General features: G+C 45.9%; 1 protein-coding gene across 1 annotated transcript; it reads right to left on the bottom strand.

Moving 5' to 3' along the window:
- Positions 1–3,864: 3,864 nt before the first annotated feature.
- LOC120709907 (putative FBD-associated F-box protein At5g56700) lies at positions 3,865–5,861 on the bottom strand. Its single transcript, XM_039995535.1, has 3 exons — positions 4,917–5,861; positions 4,684–4,827; positions 3,865–4,233 (listed from the first exon to the last, which is right to left on the bottom strand). The coding sequence occupies exons 1-3, from the start codon at positions 5,859–5,861 to the stop codon at positions 3,865–3,867; spliced, it is 1,458 nt and encodes a 485-aa protein (XP_039851469.1).
- Between the last annotated feature and the right edge of the window lie 11,567 nt (positions 5,862–17,428).

Raw genomic sequence — 17,428 nt, 5'->3', positions numbered from 1 at the left:
ACCCATAATAGCCTAGCACAGTAAAGAACAAAGATGATATGGGTTGTGAAAAAGGCCTGTCACGCCTTGGTGTTCGATGAAGGTGATATTTTATGTTCCTGTCACCTGCTCATCATTGGTGACAGACAGACCTCTAGCATGCCCGTCAAACATAGTTGTTATTGGTTTGCAACTACGGGAATGCTTGCATCCGGCCGTCTGAAGTCAATAAAAAAATTGGACGCTTGCATCCTCTGCTTCTCCTATTCGACCACCCATACAGACCAATGCCAGCGCGACAACGGTGGAGCGGGACGATGCGCAGCGCGGCAGCGGCATGATGCGGTGGTGCAGGGCACGGTGCGGCTACGGTGGGGCAGCGATGCGCAACGGCAGCGGTGGTGCGGGCGCGGGCGGAGCTTGCCGGCGAGGTGGCTGCAGATCACCGCTCCCCGCGCGCAGCTTCCCTACGCAGGAGAGGAGGTCCTCCTCGGGGCGCGGCCAGGTGCGAGCGTGGCGGAGCTTGCCTGCCGGCGGTGCTATCGGCGGTGGGCTACCGCTCCCTACAGGTTTCCCCACGCAGGCCAACGGAGGAGCTCCGAGCGGTGTCCATGGCAAACAACTCTTGGAGGTTGAAGATGATCAAAGGATGTGGCGAGCACCGAGTGGTTATGTTGCAATAGGTATCTAATGATGTTGCAGTAGAAATTTTTGGAATGTTACATCTGCTTCATATAGATGTTGCAAAAGCAGATCTAGATGTTGTGTTGTTGCATTTATTGCAATGTTTTATCTAGATGTTGCAAGTGCTTAATCTGGATGTTCCGCCTTCAACGAGAGATTTGAATGTCCCATGCAACATGAAACAAATGTTGCGGCGGATTTTTTCCTCGTCATCAATAGATGGCTAACAACATTTTTTCAATATTTTTTGATGTGGCAAATGAGATTTTTACATTACAGACGTGTTTCTTCTATGTTGCGAATGTTACTATTTAATGTTGCGTTGGAGCATCCGATGGAAAAAGTTTCATCGGAAGTCCGGGCGCTAGCAAGCCCGTTCAACTACTGCAGCTGGCTAAATTTTTGTGTGTTTAAAGTTGGACTTCCTCCTGGCCCTTAAAGGTACTCCCTCCGTCTCGCAAAGACGATTCATTTAGCTTCAAAAATTTAATTTGTCCAACAAACACTGTTCATTTGGATTGTAATGAAGTTTATCTAATTAAAACAATGCTAAGTACTAATAAATTATTATGTAGAGAAAGGTATGGATCGGAGCCTATCAAATATGTTAATTTCTATTTCCAATGCATTTACATTTGTTAATGATCTTAGGAACAATAAACAGTGCGATTTTCAATCACAACTACTATAATTAATTAGGGGTAACATGATCATTTCTCACTATTAGTATTGTTCTGAAATTTTCTAAACGAACAGTCTTTCTGGGACAGAGAGAGTATGCATCTTCCCCTATCCAAATGTTTCCTCCCTTCCTTCCTCTCCCCTCCCCCCTCCTCTTTGCTCCTATTTGTGAGAAGTTGAGTTTTGCATATTCTCTCAAAATCTTGGTATATGCGATGTATTTGAATGTTAGATATAGGTTTTTCTGATCTACCAATGCCATAGATCTAGTTTGCTTCTATGATTTTTTCTGATCACATGTTGTGTATTGTGTGTTCATCCATATCAAAGTGTTGTGGTGTCGTGGAATTCATTTGTTGGTAGAAGATGGCTATACCAAATATTGGCTGGGCTCTTGGATTTAGCCAGGAAGCAAGCCTCCCTTGCAGTGGGTGAAAACAGTCACGCGTTTTTGGCAAAAAATCAAAGACCGTTATGGACCATATGCACTGCCCATCACCCGTCACCTACTACAAGGATTTCATGTAGTGTTAATCACTTGGTAATATAACCTTACTTTGTTTAATCCTAATTGTGTAGGTAGGCGATCATTTAACCTAATGACTTTCACCAACCTTTAATAACAAACTATCCTAATAAAAGTATCAAGGTCCCTTTTATTCAGGGACGGACCTAGGTCTGATCAGGGACAGATCCAAAAGCTGAACGTTAGGAAGGGAGAGGAGGGCTCATCACTTTCCCATATTCCTCCTCCTTTTCAACCATGGCTGGAAGTTGTAGGAGGGATGAGAGCTTCATAGAGGTAGGGGGGTTTTGTCAGCCCAGGTGGATCTACCACTAGGCCCCCTGGGCGCCTGCCCGCGGGGCTCCATAGTGACCAGATGTGCATGCTGCACAATTCGGTTGGGCAAAAAAGAACTGACCACTGCTTTTATTTGTGCCTATCTAACTTAAACTGTCCTAAGAATCTCAGGATCTTTTATACTTGTGGACGGCCAGAGTATCTTATGAAGATGAATGATTAAAAATGAGACACGCACACATCTTCAGCTAGGGTGTAGCAGTTAAGTTCTTCTAAAAGGAAGAAAATTGTGATAACAACATGCGCTAAGTCTGAATGCGCTGCATTTATCTTGGAAAAAGGATATCATATTGGAGTTTTTAAAATTATTTCTACCAAAAAATATCAATTTATCTCAATGCTATTTCCTACCTTTTTCGGAGGCGGCAAAGGTGGAATTTGGGGGCAATTGCGGTGAGGTCTCGCTCCCCTTGGCCGGATTGCGGGGGGGGGGGGGGGGGGGGGGGGGGGACAGCCAAGGGCAATGTGTGGCGGCCATGTCTGGCTTAGGGCCTGGGCTTGTGCATGTTTGATGGTGCCGGCGACTATGCTTGGCCTGGAGATGCAGGCAAAAGCCAGGCCAGCAAGCCGGCCATGACGACAATAACACTCTCTAGCACCATTTCTCTCCTTGTAGGTGTTGTCACTATGTTCTTCCACCCTCGATGTCCTGCAGCTATCGATGGATCTTCGAGTGAAAACACAATCCTGGCTTCCTAGATGAGACAGTGACAGCGCCTTTGATGTGTTATCTTCTTCTTGGAGCATTTCCTTGGAGGTCCTTCCATTTGATTTGACTGAGCTCAGCAGCATCAGACAATTTGAACATAAAAAATCTAAGAAGACAATTGATATGATGGTTTGGTACTGCAATAAGACTTCACAAGGAAGAAAAAATTAAAGCTTAGTCTCCTAGTTTTCTTCCATTGTTTTAGTTTTTTTTCTTGTGTTTTCAAATTCCTCATTTGAGGTTTATAATCTAAGAACTCTGGTAAGTGGTAACCCTTGGGTATATATATTGAGCATGTGGATATAGATGCCCGTTTGTCCTTTATCTAGAAAAGGTCCTACCTTTTTCGTTGGTTCTGTGGGAAACAAACATTTACCGGTAACAAAGAATAGCCAGAGGAAATGATGAAACCTATAATCTTAGTAACTTAATTTGCTTCTTTTTCGGGCTGCTAGGGAAATATTTATTTTATTTTCAAAGTACCTTGAATCAAACATATGTTATACAATCTGATAATGCCTGTATGGTATGCCTTCCATGCCTTTAAGGTAAATAAAAACACACGATAAAAATCACAATTTCAATCCAGTGCGAATCAATAAATTTCATATTATGGTGTTCTTTTTTGAAAAAAAATATGTGGAGATTTAACGGTGACCGTAATTATTAATTTGAATAGACGCACTAGGTGAAACTCAAATTGAACATTAATTGTATAGAGATACACAACAGCAGCAACATTTCCTGAGCAAGTCATACCAAATGCAGATCACAACAGCATTATTTAGCATCTTCAGTGTATATATTACTAGCTAGTACGATTGCTGATACTATTAATTCTTCCAATGCTACTACTGAATCCGAACAAAGATAAATGCAATTACGGCTAGCTCCATCAGGGGTTGCATACAATGTGCAAAGACCATAGTGCATGGTAGACGGTGTCTTTTTAATTCTGGCAATCAAATGGGTCATTACGAGAAAGATCAGAAGCCACTTCATATTTCCAAATGCCATAACCTTGACCTGGCAATATCACCAGCAGTTCAACGCCCTTGTTCAGTGAGGCCAGTAAGCTTAGCGTACCATTGACGTCACCCTCTGAAACTGAAATATTTGGATCTTGTAAGATGCAGATTTTCTGAAGTACCTTTGCTCCTTCCAGAATAGATTTGAGGAATTCGATCTCACAATTCTCCCATCGGAATCCATGAATTACTACCATATTGATACTTCCCTTGACACACTCAACTGAATCAATTTCACTCCAGAACTCAGAATTCCCATCCTTGCTATTGGCTCCACGATCTGGAATAGACTGTCATAAAGGAGGACGCAAGCAAAGTGTATCAAACAGTGAATTACGTATGGTGACTTGAAAATTACTAACAGAAAAGAAATCACTATGGCTTGATGTGCACTGTGTTCGCTCGAGATGGGCATATGATGATGCACAACTTTTCTACTTCTCGTACACCATTCATGCTCTCTATTCTCTTTGTCAATCGTGTCGTGCCACCCAGAGCCCATTCTTGATCTTTGTGCTCGCCCTGCCCTGCCCACCCTCTTCTTTCAGCCACACTACGGAGGCCGGAGCTCCAACAGAGTGCCGTTGGCTTGCCACCGTATGGCCATGCCGCCTCATCCTTCTTTCTAGAACCCTATCCCTCACCCAGACCCGAACCCTAACTTTTCCTGAATCTTGCAACAAAGGACTGTGACCGAAGAAACCTATCAAGTATGGAAAATTAACGATTTCTTCAATTACCCGGACATGCAGAGTTTCAATGTTTGGGAAGCATTGAAGGAAGCTAGAAACCATCCTTGCTTTATCGCGAACTCCAAATTGAACGGACAGTGCCAATATCTTGACGCTCGGAACCACTGCATCAGCCGCAACCTTCTTACCAACCTACATTGTATTGCCCCAAATTTAATAGATTTAGATAATTAATCCCTTGACACGGAAATAAATAATAGTAGCTAGAAGATGATCGGAACCTTAATGACCGTTTCTCCAATTTGCAGCTCGTGACAGGTTGGATTGAGGAATCCCAACGCCTGCAGCACGGAGGACGCACTGCCGATCTTGATCCTCATGCTGCGACTGCCGTCCCATCTGCAGGCGCATGGTGACGCTGACGTCTGGTGGATGATGATCCGCTCCAGCAGCGGGGCGGCGACGACGGCGAGCTCCTCCGCCACGGAGTGCCAGAGCACGACGCACCCGAGGCTTCGGTTGCTGAGGCGCAGCTGCGCGGGCACGCCGGCGCTGAGCACGAAGACGAGGGTCCTAAGCACGGGGCTACTCGCCAGCACGCGCTCGAGGTCCTGCTCCTGGATGATGCTGCTGCCGAGCACGAGCTCCCGCAGGCGGGGCAGCGCCGCCGGGACGGCGGGGGCGCCGGACGTGTCGGGGAATCGCCAGTCCGAGATCCGGAGGCGCTGGAGCGAGCGGCACTCGAGGAGCGCGCCGGGGAGCAGGTCGAGCTCCGCCCAGGGGATGTTGTTGAGGACGAGCTCCTGGGCTCCCTTGGCGGCGAGCACGCGGACCCAGCGCCGGAGGACGTGCTCGTCGGCGTCGCGGAAGTAGCACGTCAGGCTCACGGAGCGGAAGGGACCCGGGTGGGCGCGCATTGCGTCGGAGACGGTGGCGGCGACCGCGCCCACGTCGCTGGGGTTGCTGAGGATGAGCTCCATGTCGTCGAGGACAAGCGGGTTGGAGGCCCAGAGCCGGCGCCACCGGGAGGAGAGGACCGCCGTGCGCGCTGCCTCCTTGACCGGGAGGAGGGAGACGATGCTGGACAGGACGTCGTCGGGCAGGCCGCTGATGATGTCCGCGCCCCCGTCGGAATCCGAGGCGGTGTCGTCGCCCGCAACGCCGCTGGATCTCGCGGAGAAGCAGGAGAAGAACCTCCTCATCAAGCCTGACGACGGGCAGCCCATGGTGGCCGGAGTCGCGCGGGCAGTGAGGGAAAACGGGCTGTGGAACTGTTGTGCGTGTGTGTGCGCGGGCCGCTGCTGTGCAAGATCAGGAGTCAAGCGTCCTCGGATTTTCAGTGAGGGAGACGACTGGCAATGATTAGAAGTGGGCCAGCGGAAAGTTCAAGCAGGGGAAAGTGTACGTTTTGTAGAGGTCATTGTTTATGGGTATAAGCTGATGACATTAAAGCCCCTTTGGCTGCTGCCTTTTCTATAGATGTGTAACGCTTAAGCTTGGAGCCTTGGAGGATATCGTGAAGCTTTAATTTATAAAGACGTTCTCAGAGCAACTGATGATTACTTCCATGGGGCATTCCAGAGAGAGAAAAATATGCAAGTACTATACAACAACAACAACATAGCGTTTTTTCCCAAGTAAGTTGGGGTAGGCTAGAGATGAAATCCGAAAGAAATAAGTTCAAGGTTCAGGCACATTGATAGCTAATCTCCAAGCGCTCCTATCCAGAGCTTCTCTTTAGAAATATTCCAATTCTTAAGGTCTCTCTTAACCGACTCATCCCACGTCAGTTTAGGCCTACCTCTACCCCTCTTTACATTATCGACCTGCTCAAGAAATATTCCAATCCTTAAGTATGTGTTGAAAGAACATGCTCCTCAGAGCAGCTGTTGCTCAATGAATGGAAGAATGATCATCGATTTGGTTGCAAAGTCTATCAACATTCGTGGTTCTGTGCGAAAAGGCCTGTGGCCTAGTAGTTACAAGAGTCTCAATAGCACATGAGGTCCTGGCTTCGACTCCCTATGGGAGCAAATTTTCTAGGATTTAACGGTGTGTTTGTGCTTTCAGTGGTAGGCGACGTTCGCGTCGACAGCGGAGCGCCTGTGGTGATTTTGTCAATCTCGAGGATTATATTTGCCGGCTCAGTCTCTCGGAGGTGCTCATAGAGATAGGATTGCGTGCGTGTATTTATAGAGATGAGTGCGCGTGTGTTTGTGACGAGCGTCTGCGTCTGTACTGTGTTTCTCAAAAAAAAACATTCGTGGTTCTGTGAGTTATACCTTCAAGTGTTATTGGCTGGTCGATCCACGGAAGATTTGTTGGCGGACTTCCAACACATGAGATGCTTTAATTTATAGTGCCTGTCCATTGCATTCGTTTTTCATGCATGCAGATGACAGAGCTGGTGGAATTTGACTGTCACTAGCTAGAGAATATAGGCAAGACAGTCTCTCTCTCTCTTTTTTTTCCTGGTAATGAGTGCATGTGCGTGGTTTGCTAGCTTATTGTTAATAAAGCATATCCTGAAAAATTATTTCAACCGTGACTAAGGCCCCGTTTGGCAGGGCTTCGGCTCTTCCAAAAACAGCTCTGGCTCTGGCTCCTCAGATGGAGCGGCTTTTCTGGTAGAGTTGGAGCCGTTTTAGAAAATGTTTGGCAAAACAGCTTCACTTGTTAGATTGATGTGTAAGCCGCGTGAAGCCACGATTTCATGGCTTCACCTTACCTGTGTAAGCCGCCGACGGCTTCAGAACCGGCTTCACACGTGAAGCCGGTCCTGAAACAAACGTTTGGGAGGGCTTCACCTGAAGCCGCTCGTGAAGCCGCCGGTGAAGCCCTCCCAAACGGGGCCTAATACTTACCACAAATTAAACCACACTGCCTCTGTACCGGATTTTAGAACCCAATTTTTTCAAAGAGAAGCTCCGTTATAAAGATAATAAAATAAAAAGTCTATACATTAGTTGCCAACGACTGAGAAACAAGGTGTAATTAAGTTGGACAAAAAATATTAATTGTATTCGGCAGATAAATATGCATGGATGCCAAACCAAAAGTATCTCATAATGTGGCAAATAAGCTAATACATAGCCCACAAGAGATTGAGGCAGTGCATGCATGTGTATCATCAAGCACTGCTACGCAGAGGACGGGTCGTGCATAAAAATATGCATAAAACAGTATAAAAACCTTCCTTGATTCCAAACAACTATTAATAATTTCGAACATTTTTGGATTATTTTTTTTATCATTTTTATTCCGTGTGGTTCCGAGATATAGTCTAACCATGCATGCATTTTGGAGCATTTGCAATACTTGAATGGCTATATGTACTCGAACATGCATATGATGACTTAACTTATATTAGATAGATTTAGTTCACTACTAGGATCTGCTACACTCAAAAAGAGTCCTGTGTTTTTTTGCTCTTTCTTGTGTATATATATTCTTCACACTAGGGAAATGTCCACTATGGTAATGAGGGACAATATCGACGGCTCACAATCATTTCTATTGTTTGGAGGACAATCCAATGCCATGTCGCAAATCAGAGTAGTGGTTAGCATGCAATCAGTTAAGGTAGGGCTCTAGGTGGAGCCTCAAAGGTCTCCAAACATAGGTATCCCTAGGTAGGTGTGGCGGTAAAACACAGACAATATTTAAATAAATTTATTTTTGTAAGTTATTGTCTTCCTCTATCCCTACACTTCAGCAACAATGCCCAACTTTAGGTTTGGTATCTTGAAGCCCAAATGACCATTCTGTGAGAGCACAACTAATTGATTAGTTCAATTATTCATCATATCAGCTTTAGTAGTGCATGGCTTACAAGAATAAGAAAAAATCGTGACTAATGACTGGCAGAATTATTTCCACCATAGTATGACTTCAAATGGACTGCTGAAATGGTCGTACTATTGTGTGGCAGCATGATCTCATGGTCACATGATTCACAAGGTATGAACTGCTATAAAGCATAAAAAATACTACTCTATATTATGAAAATTACTACTCACAATTACAAAAATACTTCTCCAAATTGTGAAAATACTACTTGAATATGAATAGAATACTACTATGGAATTATAAAAAGATACTACACTATATATAGCATGCATCTGCCTTGCGACGTTGAAGCGAATGATAATTTCTTATGCTTTGAAAATTACTACTACTTACATTATTGCATTCCTTGTACTAAAACCATTCTGGATATTGCCCCAATTGACGTAGCCATTAGGAAAAATGATTCCTTTTTTTATTTTTTAAGGAATCGCTTGTGCCCTCCAAATCTCACAAAGTTAATTTTAAACCCAGGGAATATATAACTTCCCTGCACCTTCTTTCTCATTTTATCCTCTCTCCTCGTACTCACTGCAACCGAGAATCAAGACCCTCTCGCATCCCCATCACCACTATTCTTATGGTTTGCCAGCGAGCGTTGGATATGATGGTCAGTCCCTCCTCTCCTCGATGCAGTTTTGATTTCTCATTTGTTGTTTTCTCAGCCACAATGCAGTCTTGATTTCTCATTCGAATCGTTGAATTATTCTGACCTATGCGTAGCGGCTGTTACCTATCCTCGTGAAGAATTGTGGCGCGGTGCCAGCACACGCTGGCCGAACCACTGGCACCCTTTCCCCTCATGCTCTGCCTGACTGCCTCTGCCGTTGGCACATCCGTGCAACCTTGACAGCCATGGGGAATTGGGGATGTCGTTGCCAAACTCAAGTTGGGAGGTTCTGTTGGCAATGAGATCCATTTTTAAGGTATATCATTTCCTTTCTTGGTTCTTTGATTAGATTGTTCCATGTTCAAATGAATTATTCAATTCGTTTCTCTCTAGATCTGTTCTTGTGTGCCCTCGATTCCAAATGCACACTAAGTTAATTTAAAACCTGATAAGGGGTTACCAACACGGCAAACCTGACCATACCATCTTGAAATACGCCAAGCAATCTGACACGATCATTTCATGGCAAGCTCACACTACACCAGAATCAAGCCCGCCAACTCCCGAGCTGCCACCGCCACCCCCCGCCGCCGCCGCCGCACTCCACGTCCCGCCCCGCTGCCGTAGTCGACCTCCGGCGACGCCTCCGCCCAGAGCTCAGGCCCTGACAGTCTCGCCGGCCCGCGCCGCCTGCCTCCGGCCCGCGCCGCCAGCCGAGGTCGCTGCCGCCCGCGCCGCCCCGACCTCGGGGCCCGTGCCCCGAGCCCCGAGCCGCCCCCGATCCCGCCGCTCCGAGCTCGGGCCCTGACCCGCCGCCCTGAGCCGCACCAGCCTAAACCCCGGCCGCTCCCCCCGCCGCCCCGAGTCGCCGCGCCCCCCGAGCCCCGGCCGCGCGGCCTTCCGTTGCCGAGCCGGCGCTACCGAGCTCTTGGAGAGGCCCAGGCCGGAGCTCCCGCAGCGGCGAGGTCACGGCCTAGCCGGCGACCGCCGCCCCCTCCGGAGGTAATTTTCAAATTTTTAGTTAGTTTAATTAGTTTCCTTAATTAGTTTATTAATTTAGTTAATTATTTTTATTGTGCACTTTAATTAGTTAGTTGAATACTTAGTTTATTTAACTTAGTTTAGTTAACTTAGTCGTTTTTAGTTACTTTAGTTAATTGTTTGTTTTATTTTAGGTAGTTTAGTTTATTTTAGTAAGTTTATGCAATTAGATTAGTTATACTTTAGTAGTTTGATTTTTAATACATGTAAGTACTGTACTAATTAATTTTTTGTACTATTTTTGTTCATTTTAGTAATTGTACTTACTTTATATACTAATTATACTACTTTTAATGACATCTACTGATTGATTTACTCATTTTAATTTCAGGAGATTGTTGGCGATGGCGGGGCGCGACAGAGGTCTGATGAGGTCACTCACAGACCTATTGGGCGGCAGATCTACCGAGGTAGGTGAGTCCTCTCAGAGGACTGGACGGACAGGCAGGAGAAGTCGGAGGAGTGGAGCGGGTTCGTCAACGCGCGACGCCGCTGAGGGCTCCGGCACGGCTGCATGTGGGAGGGCTGGGAGGAGGAGCAGGAGCAGGAGAGGGGCTCTTCTTGTGGAGGAGGAGGAGGAGGAGGAGGAGGAGGCCGGTGCTGAGGAGGAGGAGCAAGAGCAGGAGAGGGGCTCTTCTTGTGGAGGAGGAGGAGGAGGAGGCCGGTGCTAAGGAGCAGGAGCAGGAGAAGTTGGAGGAGGATGGGGCGGACGAGGAGGAGGAGGACTTGGGCGTACCTGCCATATGGCAGCGAGGCCCCTCGAGGCTCCCGGATCGTCCGATACCTCTAGAGCACCGACCGGTCCTCCGACCTGACGGAAAAAGGTAAGTAAGTTTACAAGATTTCAATACGTTTCCTTTTGATATATTCAAAATCACAATTGGCAGTAATATTATCTCTCAATAACTTGCGTAGGACCTTTGAGATAGTTGTTCTAGGTGTTGCTCACAACCGCATGGCCAATGGCATCCTGGGACTCCTCTGCAAGCGACACTACCCAGGCGCCATGGATATTGCTGGGGTACATCAGCCAGCGTCTTCGTGGGAGCACTACATCGCCGCACCGGATGGACTAGATGAGGAAGGCAGGGCATTCGACACCAAGACGCACCGGGTGTTGAGCGAACTATGAGTAAGTCTTCATGGAACTACATTTACGAATACATCATATTCATTGCACCGGGTTTTGAAATAATGACTTTGTTCACATTTTTGTGCAGGATTTCTACAGATGCGAGGAGGGAATGATGCCCAGAGCAATGCAGGTGGCTAGCAAAGCTTGTTACAAGCTGGTGGCGGATATGTTTTACGAGGCGCACATCCAGGCCATCATCGACTACAAGGCCAGGATCGAAAAGTGAGGATCTACAAAGGACCTGCGAGAGACATCAGACTCACCCGGGAACAATACTTGCGGGTAAATACTCAATCTTAAGGAGTTATCAACTATGCTCCATTTGTTCTTCTTAAATGTATTAGATATTGATGATGTACAGGTGCCTCCATGGTGGATTGCCAATGATTATCCATGCTGGGAAATGATAGTGGACCGGTGGTGCTCGCAAGAGTGGCTAGAGATGCACGAGGCTACCCGGCAGCTGTGTTTACTGATGCCAGGTGCATCGCACCATCAGGGCAACCGTAACCTCATGGCGTACGTGGCTAGATATGTATATGAATCAATTTCTTTATTCTAACGCTCAATTCTACATAATTTCTAATCATCTTCCTTTTTTCGCAGTCGGCATCACATGGTGGTGTGCCTTGCACCCAAGTCCAGGCATACTGTTTGGCCCACAAAGGAAAGGCGACGTCCGATGTCACCTTCAACCCGCAGGATCCGCCCAAAGTGTACAGCAATGCAACCGTCCACATCCGCCTCAGTGGGTACACCTCGATGGCACAAGATGTTCATGGGCCGGAGTTTGATGCGATCAATGAGCCCATTGATGAAGAAGTCGTCATGAGGGCGGGAGGAGGCAAGAAGCATGGACGGTACTGGTTTGGCGATAGCTTAGTCGACACGGCGACTACTCCCACTCTCTCGCAGATTCGAGCCATACGCCCACGGCCAGACACTACACAGACTCAGATTGAGGCTGTCAAGGTTATTTCTGTTTCATCCGTCATTCCTCCGTTTTTATATATATTCGCTTTGAATTCTAACCCTGGGATCAAATTCTTTAGGCCCAGATGGAAGCAACCTTCCAAGCACGGCAGGAGGCGGGAGAAGAGAGGTGGAGGGCCAAGTGGGACGACATGCAGCAAAAATTGGATCAAACTCTAACATTTATGCAAAGCCTGGGCTCGGCGATGGGTGTTTCGCCTCCACAATTCCCTCCGACCCCACTTGTTCATCGGGCAGAAACTCCTCCTACCGTAAGTGGCTTTGATTCCTATCGAGTTTCATTCGTCTTAGTGATACATCTACAATAATTTACAACTTAGGCTAATGCTTGTAGTTTCATTCTTATGTAACTAAATTGTTATGCCTAAATTTGAATGCTTGTAACTTAATTCTTATATAACACATGCAATATATATATTCGCTTATGTGCAGAATTAGTCGGCGGCATCCAATGATGGGCCAGTGAATCCTGACTTCTCGCCTCCGGTGCAGCCGCCTCAGCAATTTGTGTGGCCACCGCCTCAGCAATTTGTGTGGCCACCGCCTCAATGGGTGGCTTGGATTCAGCAGCAGCCGTCACCACCGCAGCATGGTTGGTCGCCGACGCCTACATGGCCGCCCCCGCTGATGTGGCCGCAGCATCCGCCACCGCCGCCTCCGCCGCCGTCGGCCCCGTGAGTTGTATGGACTTCATTTCTAGGAACATGTATGCTAGCTTTACACTTGAACTTATATGGACTTGATTTGTATGAGCTTGTATGAACTTGTATGGACTTGACTTGAACTTGCGGTTGTCAATGAACGAAACAATAGTTTATTTGCATTTGTGCATTTCTGGATAATATCAAATGCCTGCGATTCTTCTTGGGATACATGAAATGCTTATTGTGATATATATAAAATGCTTGTAATGCTTGGGGTACCATATACGTAATAAATAAAAAAACAAATAGAATCTGAGCTCTTTGCTGTGTGCATTTACCATGGCACACGGCAAAGAAGCCCGCAAACAGTGCCAGCGACCATTATTTGCCGTGTGCAAATACCCTGGCACACGGCAAAGATTCAGCCTTTGTCGTGTGCCAGGCCGGGAAAGCACACGGCAAAGATCCTTGCCATGTCATCCGGCCGGTCGCCCGAGAAATTTTGCCATGGGTCACCCTTGGCACTCGGCAAAGGCTTTGTCGCGTGCCCGAGAAGTTGCACACGGCAAAGGCTGGCTTTGCCGATGCCTATTTGCCGTGTGCCTTTTGCCGTGTGCGGCACACGGCAAACCCTTTGCCGTGAGCTTTTAGAGCTTTGCCATGCCCGGCAAAGGGGGCGTCTCCCGTAGTGATTTGAATATACTTGAAACCTGGCAGTTTTTTGCTGATAATTGCTACTAGTTTTGTGAGTCAACAAAAAGTACTATCAAATAATCTTTCTATTTTGATACGATATACTTAAGTTTTGCTATTGTTTTCACTATAAAATACATGTGAATTTAGTTAATTTTCATTGGTTTTCCAGGATTTTCAGATCTTCTCTCTGCTGCAAATTAAATATAGGGAACAATCGTCCATGGTGCAAAGTGAGCCGGTGGCGATGGTGGATTGGACAGAACTACAGTCAAAAGCTTCCACGGCACAATTGAAGTGTCAGCAGTAGAATTAGCTTGAAGCAGAAATAATGGAGTGAATTTGGAGATGAAATGTAGAATGTATGTATTAGGAGGGGTGGATTAATAATAAAGATCTGTTTGGCTTGGGTCCTAAGTATGCCGCGCCGCAACACTTCAGCACGTTGCCTACGCTTAGGTCAGCTGTTTTTCCATTCATTTTGATGCCACGAGTTGCCAAAAGTCTGGCGGACAATTTGCCAGCCAGAGTTGTGGCGCAGTGCGGCCAACTCTCGTTATAATCTAAAATAAAGGAGAGGAACGAAGAAGTTAAGCAATAGACAGATGCCATTAATCACATATAGTTCACATTTGAACCATATGGGATAATTTTCACCCATTTTTTCATGTTGTCCCATCCGTCATTGCGAAATAGTCTAAATGCAACAGTTTGGACTTCAGAACCTTTTGAGATAGTATATATCTTTGATAGCTCCACACTCCAATATATCAAATAAAGGCTTATCTTCGGTAGATTTAGTTAGCTTCTAATCATCACTTAATATATAGATAGAGATCTACACCACTCGTATCTAAAATACGATATCCGAGATATATGTCTCCTATCACAAGGCAGCTAGATTAATTGTAGACCTTGTCCTTGGTTACCCAAGTCGACAAACCCAACCTGACTGCCCAAAAATGGGTCTGCCTAACCTGATCAATGCATTACCTGACTTAGGTTGAGATTTTCAGCTCGTAATGCATCATTATTTTTCAGGGAACCCTATATAGCTTCCGTGGATTTTTTTTCTTTTTAAACTTTCAATGTTTGAGATCCATGCTACAGTGATGGATGGTTAAGATGAGGTAGGGAGCAAGGGGGGGGGGCACACGGTGCACCTGACCTCTTCTATGAAATGTTGAATCAGCATAGCATATCAAAAATATCGCATCAAGCCTTCCTAAAAAATATTTTACCTTATTTAAATTGTTATTAAGAAAAAATTAACAAAAACAACCTGATTTTAATTGTGCTTGGCAGACAATTGCTAGTTTTTATAAGTCAATAAAATGCAGCTATCAGACGATCCTTCTATCACTACCGGAAACTAGTACTTCACCGTGAGACTCAGTATTCGCCGTGTGCAAATCGCGAAAAGCTACTTTGCTGTGAGCCATATATAAAACACACGGCGAAGATGTGGCACACGGCAAAGCCACATCTTTGCCATGTGGGACAGGCCGGCACACGGCGAAAAGGGAGCCACATGCGTCGTCCGTCCACTGACGCTAATGGACGTTGACGGCCGCACAACGCCATCTTGCTTTGCCGTGTGCTCGAGGCCATTGTTGACGCTCACTAACGACCATTTTCAGGCGTCAACTTGATCAGAAAATCATAAGAATTTACATTTCTTACACGCATCTTTATCCAATAAAGTCTCTAAACCACACTTCACCTTCTAGAAAATGCAAGTTGTGTTTTTGAGCTAATATGCAGGTTGCAAGCACACTTTGGCCTAATATAAAATCACAGAAAATATCAGAGCACAGATTTAGGCTCAAATGGACAAGTGTAACCTAAGAACCGAAGAAAATCCACTAAGACAGGCTCTACCCCAATGTCTAGACAAGAGGAGGCCCAGACAAGCCTAGCAGACGAAGGATGGGGGCGGTTGGCGCCACTGGGTGGCCGGCCGACCACCCTAGTAGGCCGACGGCCTAGTGGGCCCCACCACCTTACTCCTTCGACGTGGCAGCAGCTCATTGGCTTCCCATGTCGGTTTTGCAAGGAAGAGGTCGTGGCTCCCTGCTATAAATACAAGGGGGGTAGAGTTTAGAACACACACACCACACTCACCTCTCTTCTCAAGTTCATCTTGCATAGTCTTTAGGTTTAGTGGAGTTTCGGAGAAGTCTAGGAGTCATCGAGTCGCAGGAGTTGCTCGAGTTCTGGTATGGGTTCATCTCTAGCTCTCTCTTGTAATATTCGGTCATTTGTAATAGAATTTGACTATGGTTACCAATATATGCTCGAAGTATGTTCTGAGTTATCGGATATATACTTCTTGATCTGGTTGCGTTATCATTCGATGTTTACATTGCATGATCGCCCTGTGCTTGCAATGGTTAACATATCGGCCTTAGAACTCTATCAACCGCTCCAGTATTCGTATGTTTTCTCTAGTGTGATGTCTGTCCATCCAGAGCGTGGGGGCTCCGCGCGGGACACTAGAGTATCGCTTACTAGTGTAGACATGGTGTCTAGATTAGCTAAGTGTTGCTGGCTGTCAATTATACTCACGGTTTGTAGAGGTAGCCGGCAGGTGGTGATGGCCCTGTTCGAGCCCTAGTAATCCTCCATGTTCGGTATGGGGGGTAGGAGGTGCATAAAGCCGCCGGGGTGTACGGGCTTCTCTCGTTACTTCGATAGCGGTCTCCCTGTTGTGTATTTTGATCTCTGACAATCTAACCATAAGATAGCATAGATATAGCTAGCCTAGCACAGTTGACTCGAGCTCTAACTTCTACCTTGCTCCCATCCTTTAGCATCTTCTTTTATTTTATTTTGTTTTACCTTGAGGGTAGTTGTGTGTGTGTCACACTACCTCCTACCATGTTATATATCTTACCCCTGTTTATGCAAGAGAATATCCAATTTAGATAAAGTTCATCAACTAGTTTATATCTCTTCACTCACCGTCTTCCCTGCGAAAATATAAATGACACCCCGGTATACTCCCGGGTAAAATGCTATAGCGGTATTCCGTGCACTTGCGGATTTATTCTTGGTTCATGAAATACCTGCCACCCAAATTGGCGTCTGCGGGCGTCATCGCTGTTTTCCCGGTGGTGATGCTGGTAGGCGCCAACAGCCATCACACGGCAAAGCCTCCTCTTTGTCGTGTGCCATAGGCCAGCACACGGCGAAGCCTCCTCTTTGCCGTGTGCCAGAGAGCACCACACGGCGAAGAGATCGCCACGTGTCCCGTAGCTAACGGCCGCTGGACGCTGTGTGGCTGTCATTAGGCACACGACAAAACACGCCTTTTGTCGTGTGCCGTCACTTTCGCACACGGCAAAATAAAAGAAATCTGGCGAATCCATGTACGTGGCACATGATTACAAACGTTTGGTGCAATCGTTTATAAATTGTATAAAATCGAAACGTAGTTGAAAAATTATGAAATTTGACATGATCTCATGAAATCATACATTGAGTCTATGGTAAAAATTTGGTTGGATTTTTCCCTTTTTTCACAAACGCTGCTTACAAACTGGAGTTTCTTTGGAAAAGACCCATAAAGTTTGGAAGATTGTAGTTACATTTGTACGCGTAATGATTTGCAAATTATGATTTGTGTTCAAATTTTTTTCTATAAGCAATACACCACATAAAGTAGGTCATGCTCAATTATGGTAATATTTTGGATTTGTTTGCCATTTTTTGAATTTTTTTAGTAATATTGGAATTTAAGTGGGAATATTGAAATTGAGCTATATATGCATAATATAATGCAAATTTTTTCAAAGAAGCACTTTCATATGATATGTTTAGTCAATTTGG

Source organism: Panicum virgatum, chromosome 5K (genome assembly GCF_016808335.1).
Source record: "Panicum virgatum strain AP13 chromosome 5K, P.virgatum_v5, whole genome shotgun sequence".
Lineage (NCBI taxonomy): Eukaryota > Viridiplantae > Streptophyta > Magnoliopsida > Poales > Poaceae > Panicum > Panicum virgatum.
Note: the sequence above shows the minus strand (reverse complement) of the source record. Positions and strands in the feature narration are given on the sequence as shown.

Bases quoted from the DNA above. Each gene is read 5' to 3' on its own strand.
- LOC120709907 (XM_039995535.1), bottom strand. From the start codon at position 5,861: ATGGGCTGCCCGTCGTCAGGCTTGATGAGGAGGTTCTTCTCCTGCTTC. The intron at 4,828-4,916 runs GTTCCGATCATC...AATACAATGTAG, and splicing joins TTGGAGAAACGGTCATTAAG to GTTGGTAAGAAGGTTGCGGC. The intron at 4,234-4,683 runs GTAATTGAAGAA...CCTTTATGACAG, and splicing joins TTGAAACTCTGCATGTCCGG to TCTATTCCAGATCGTGGAGC.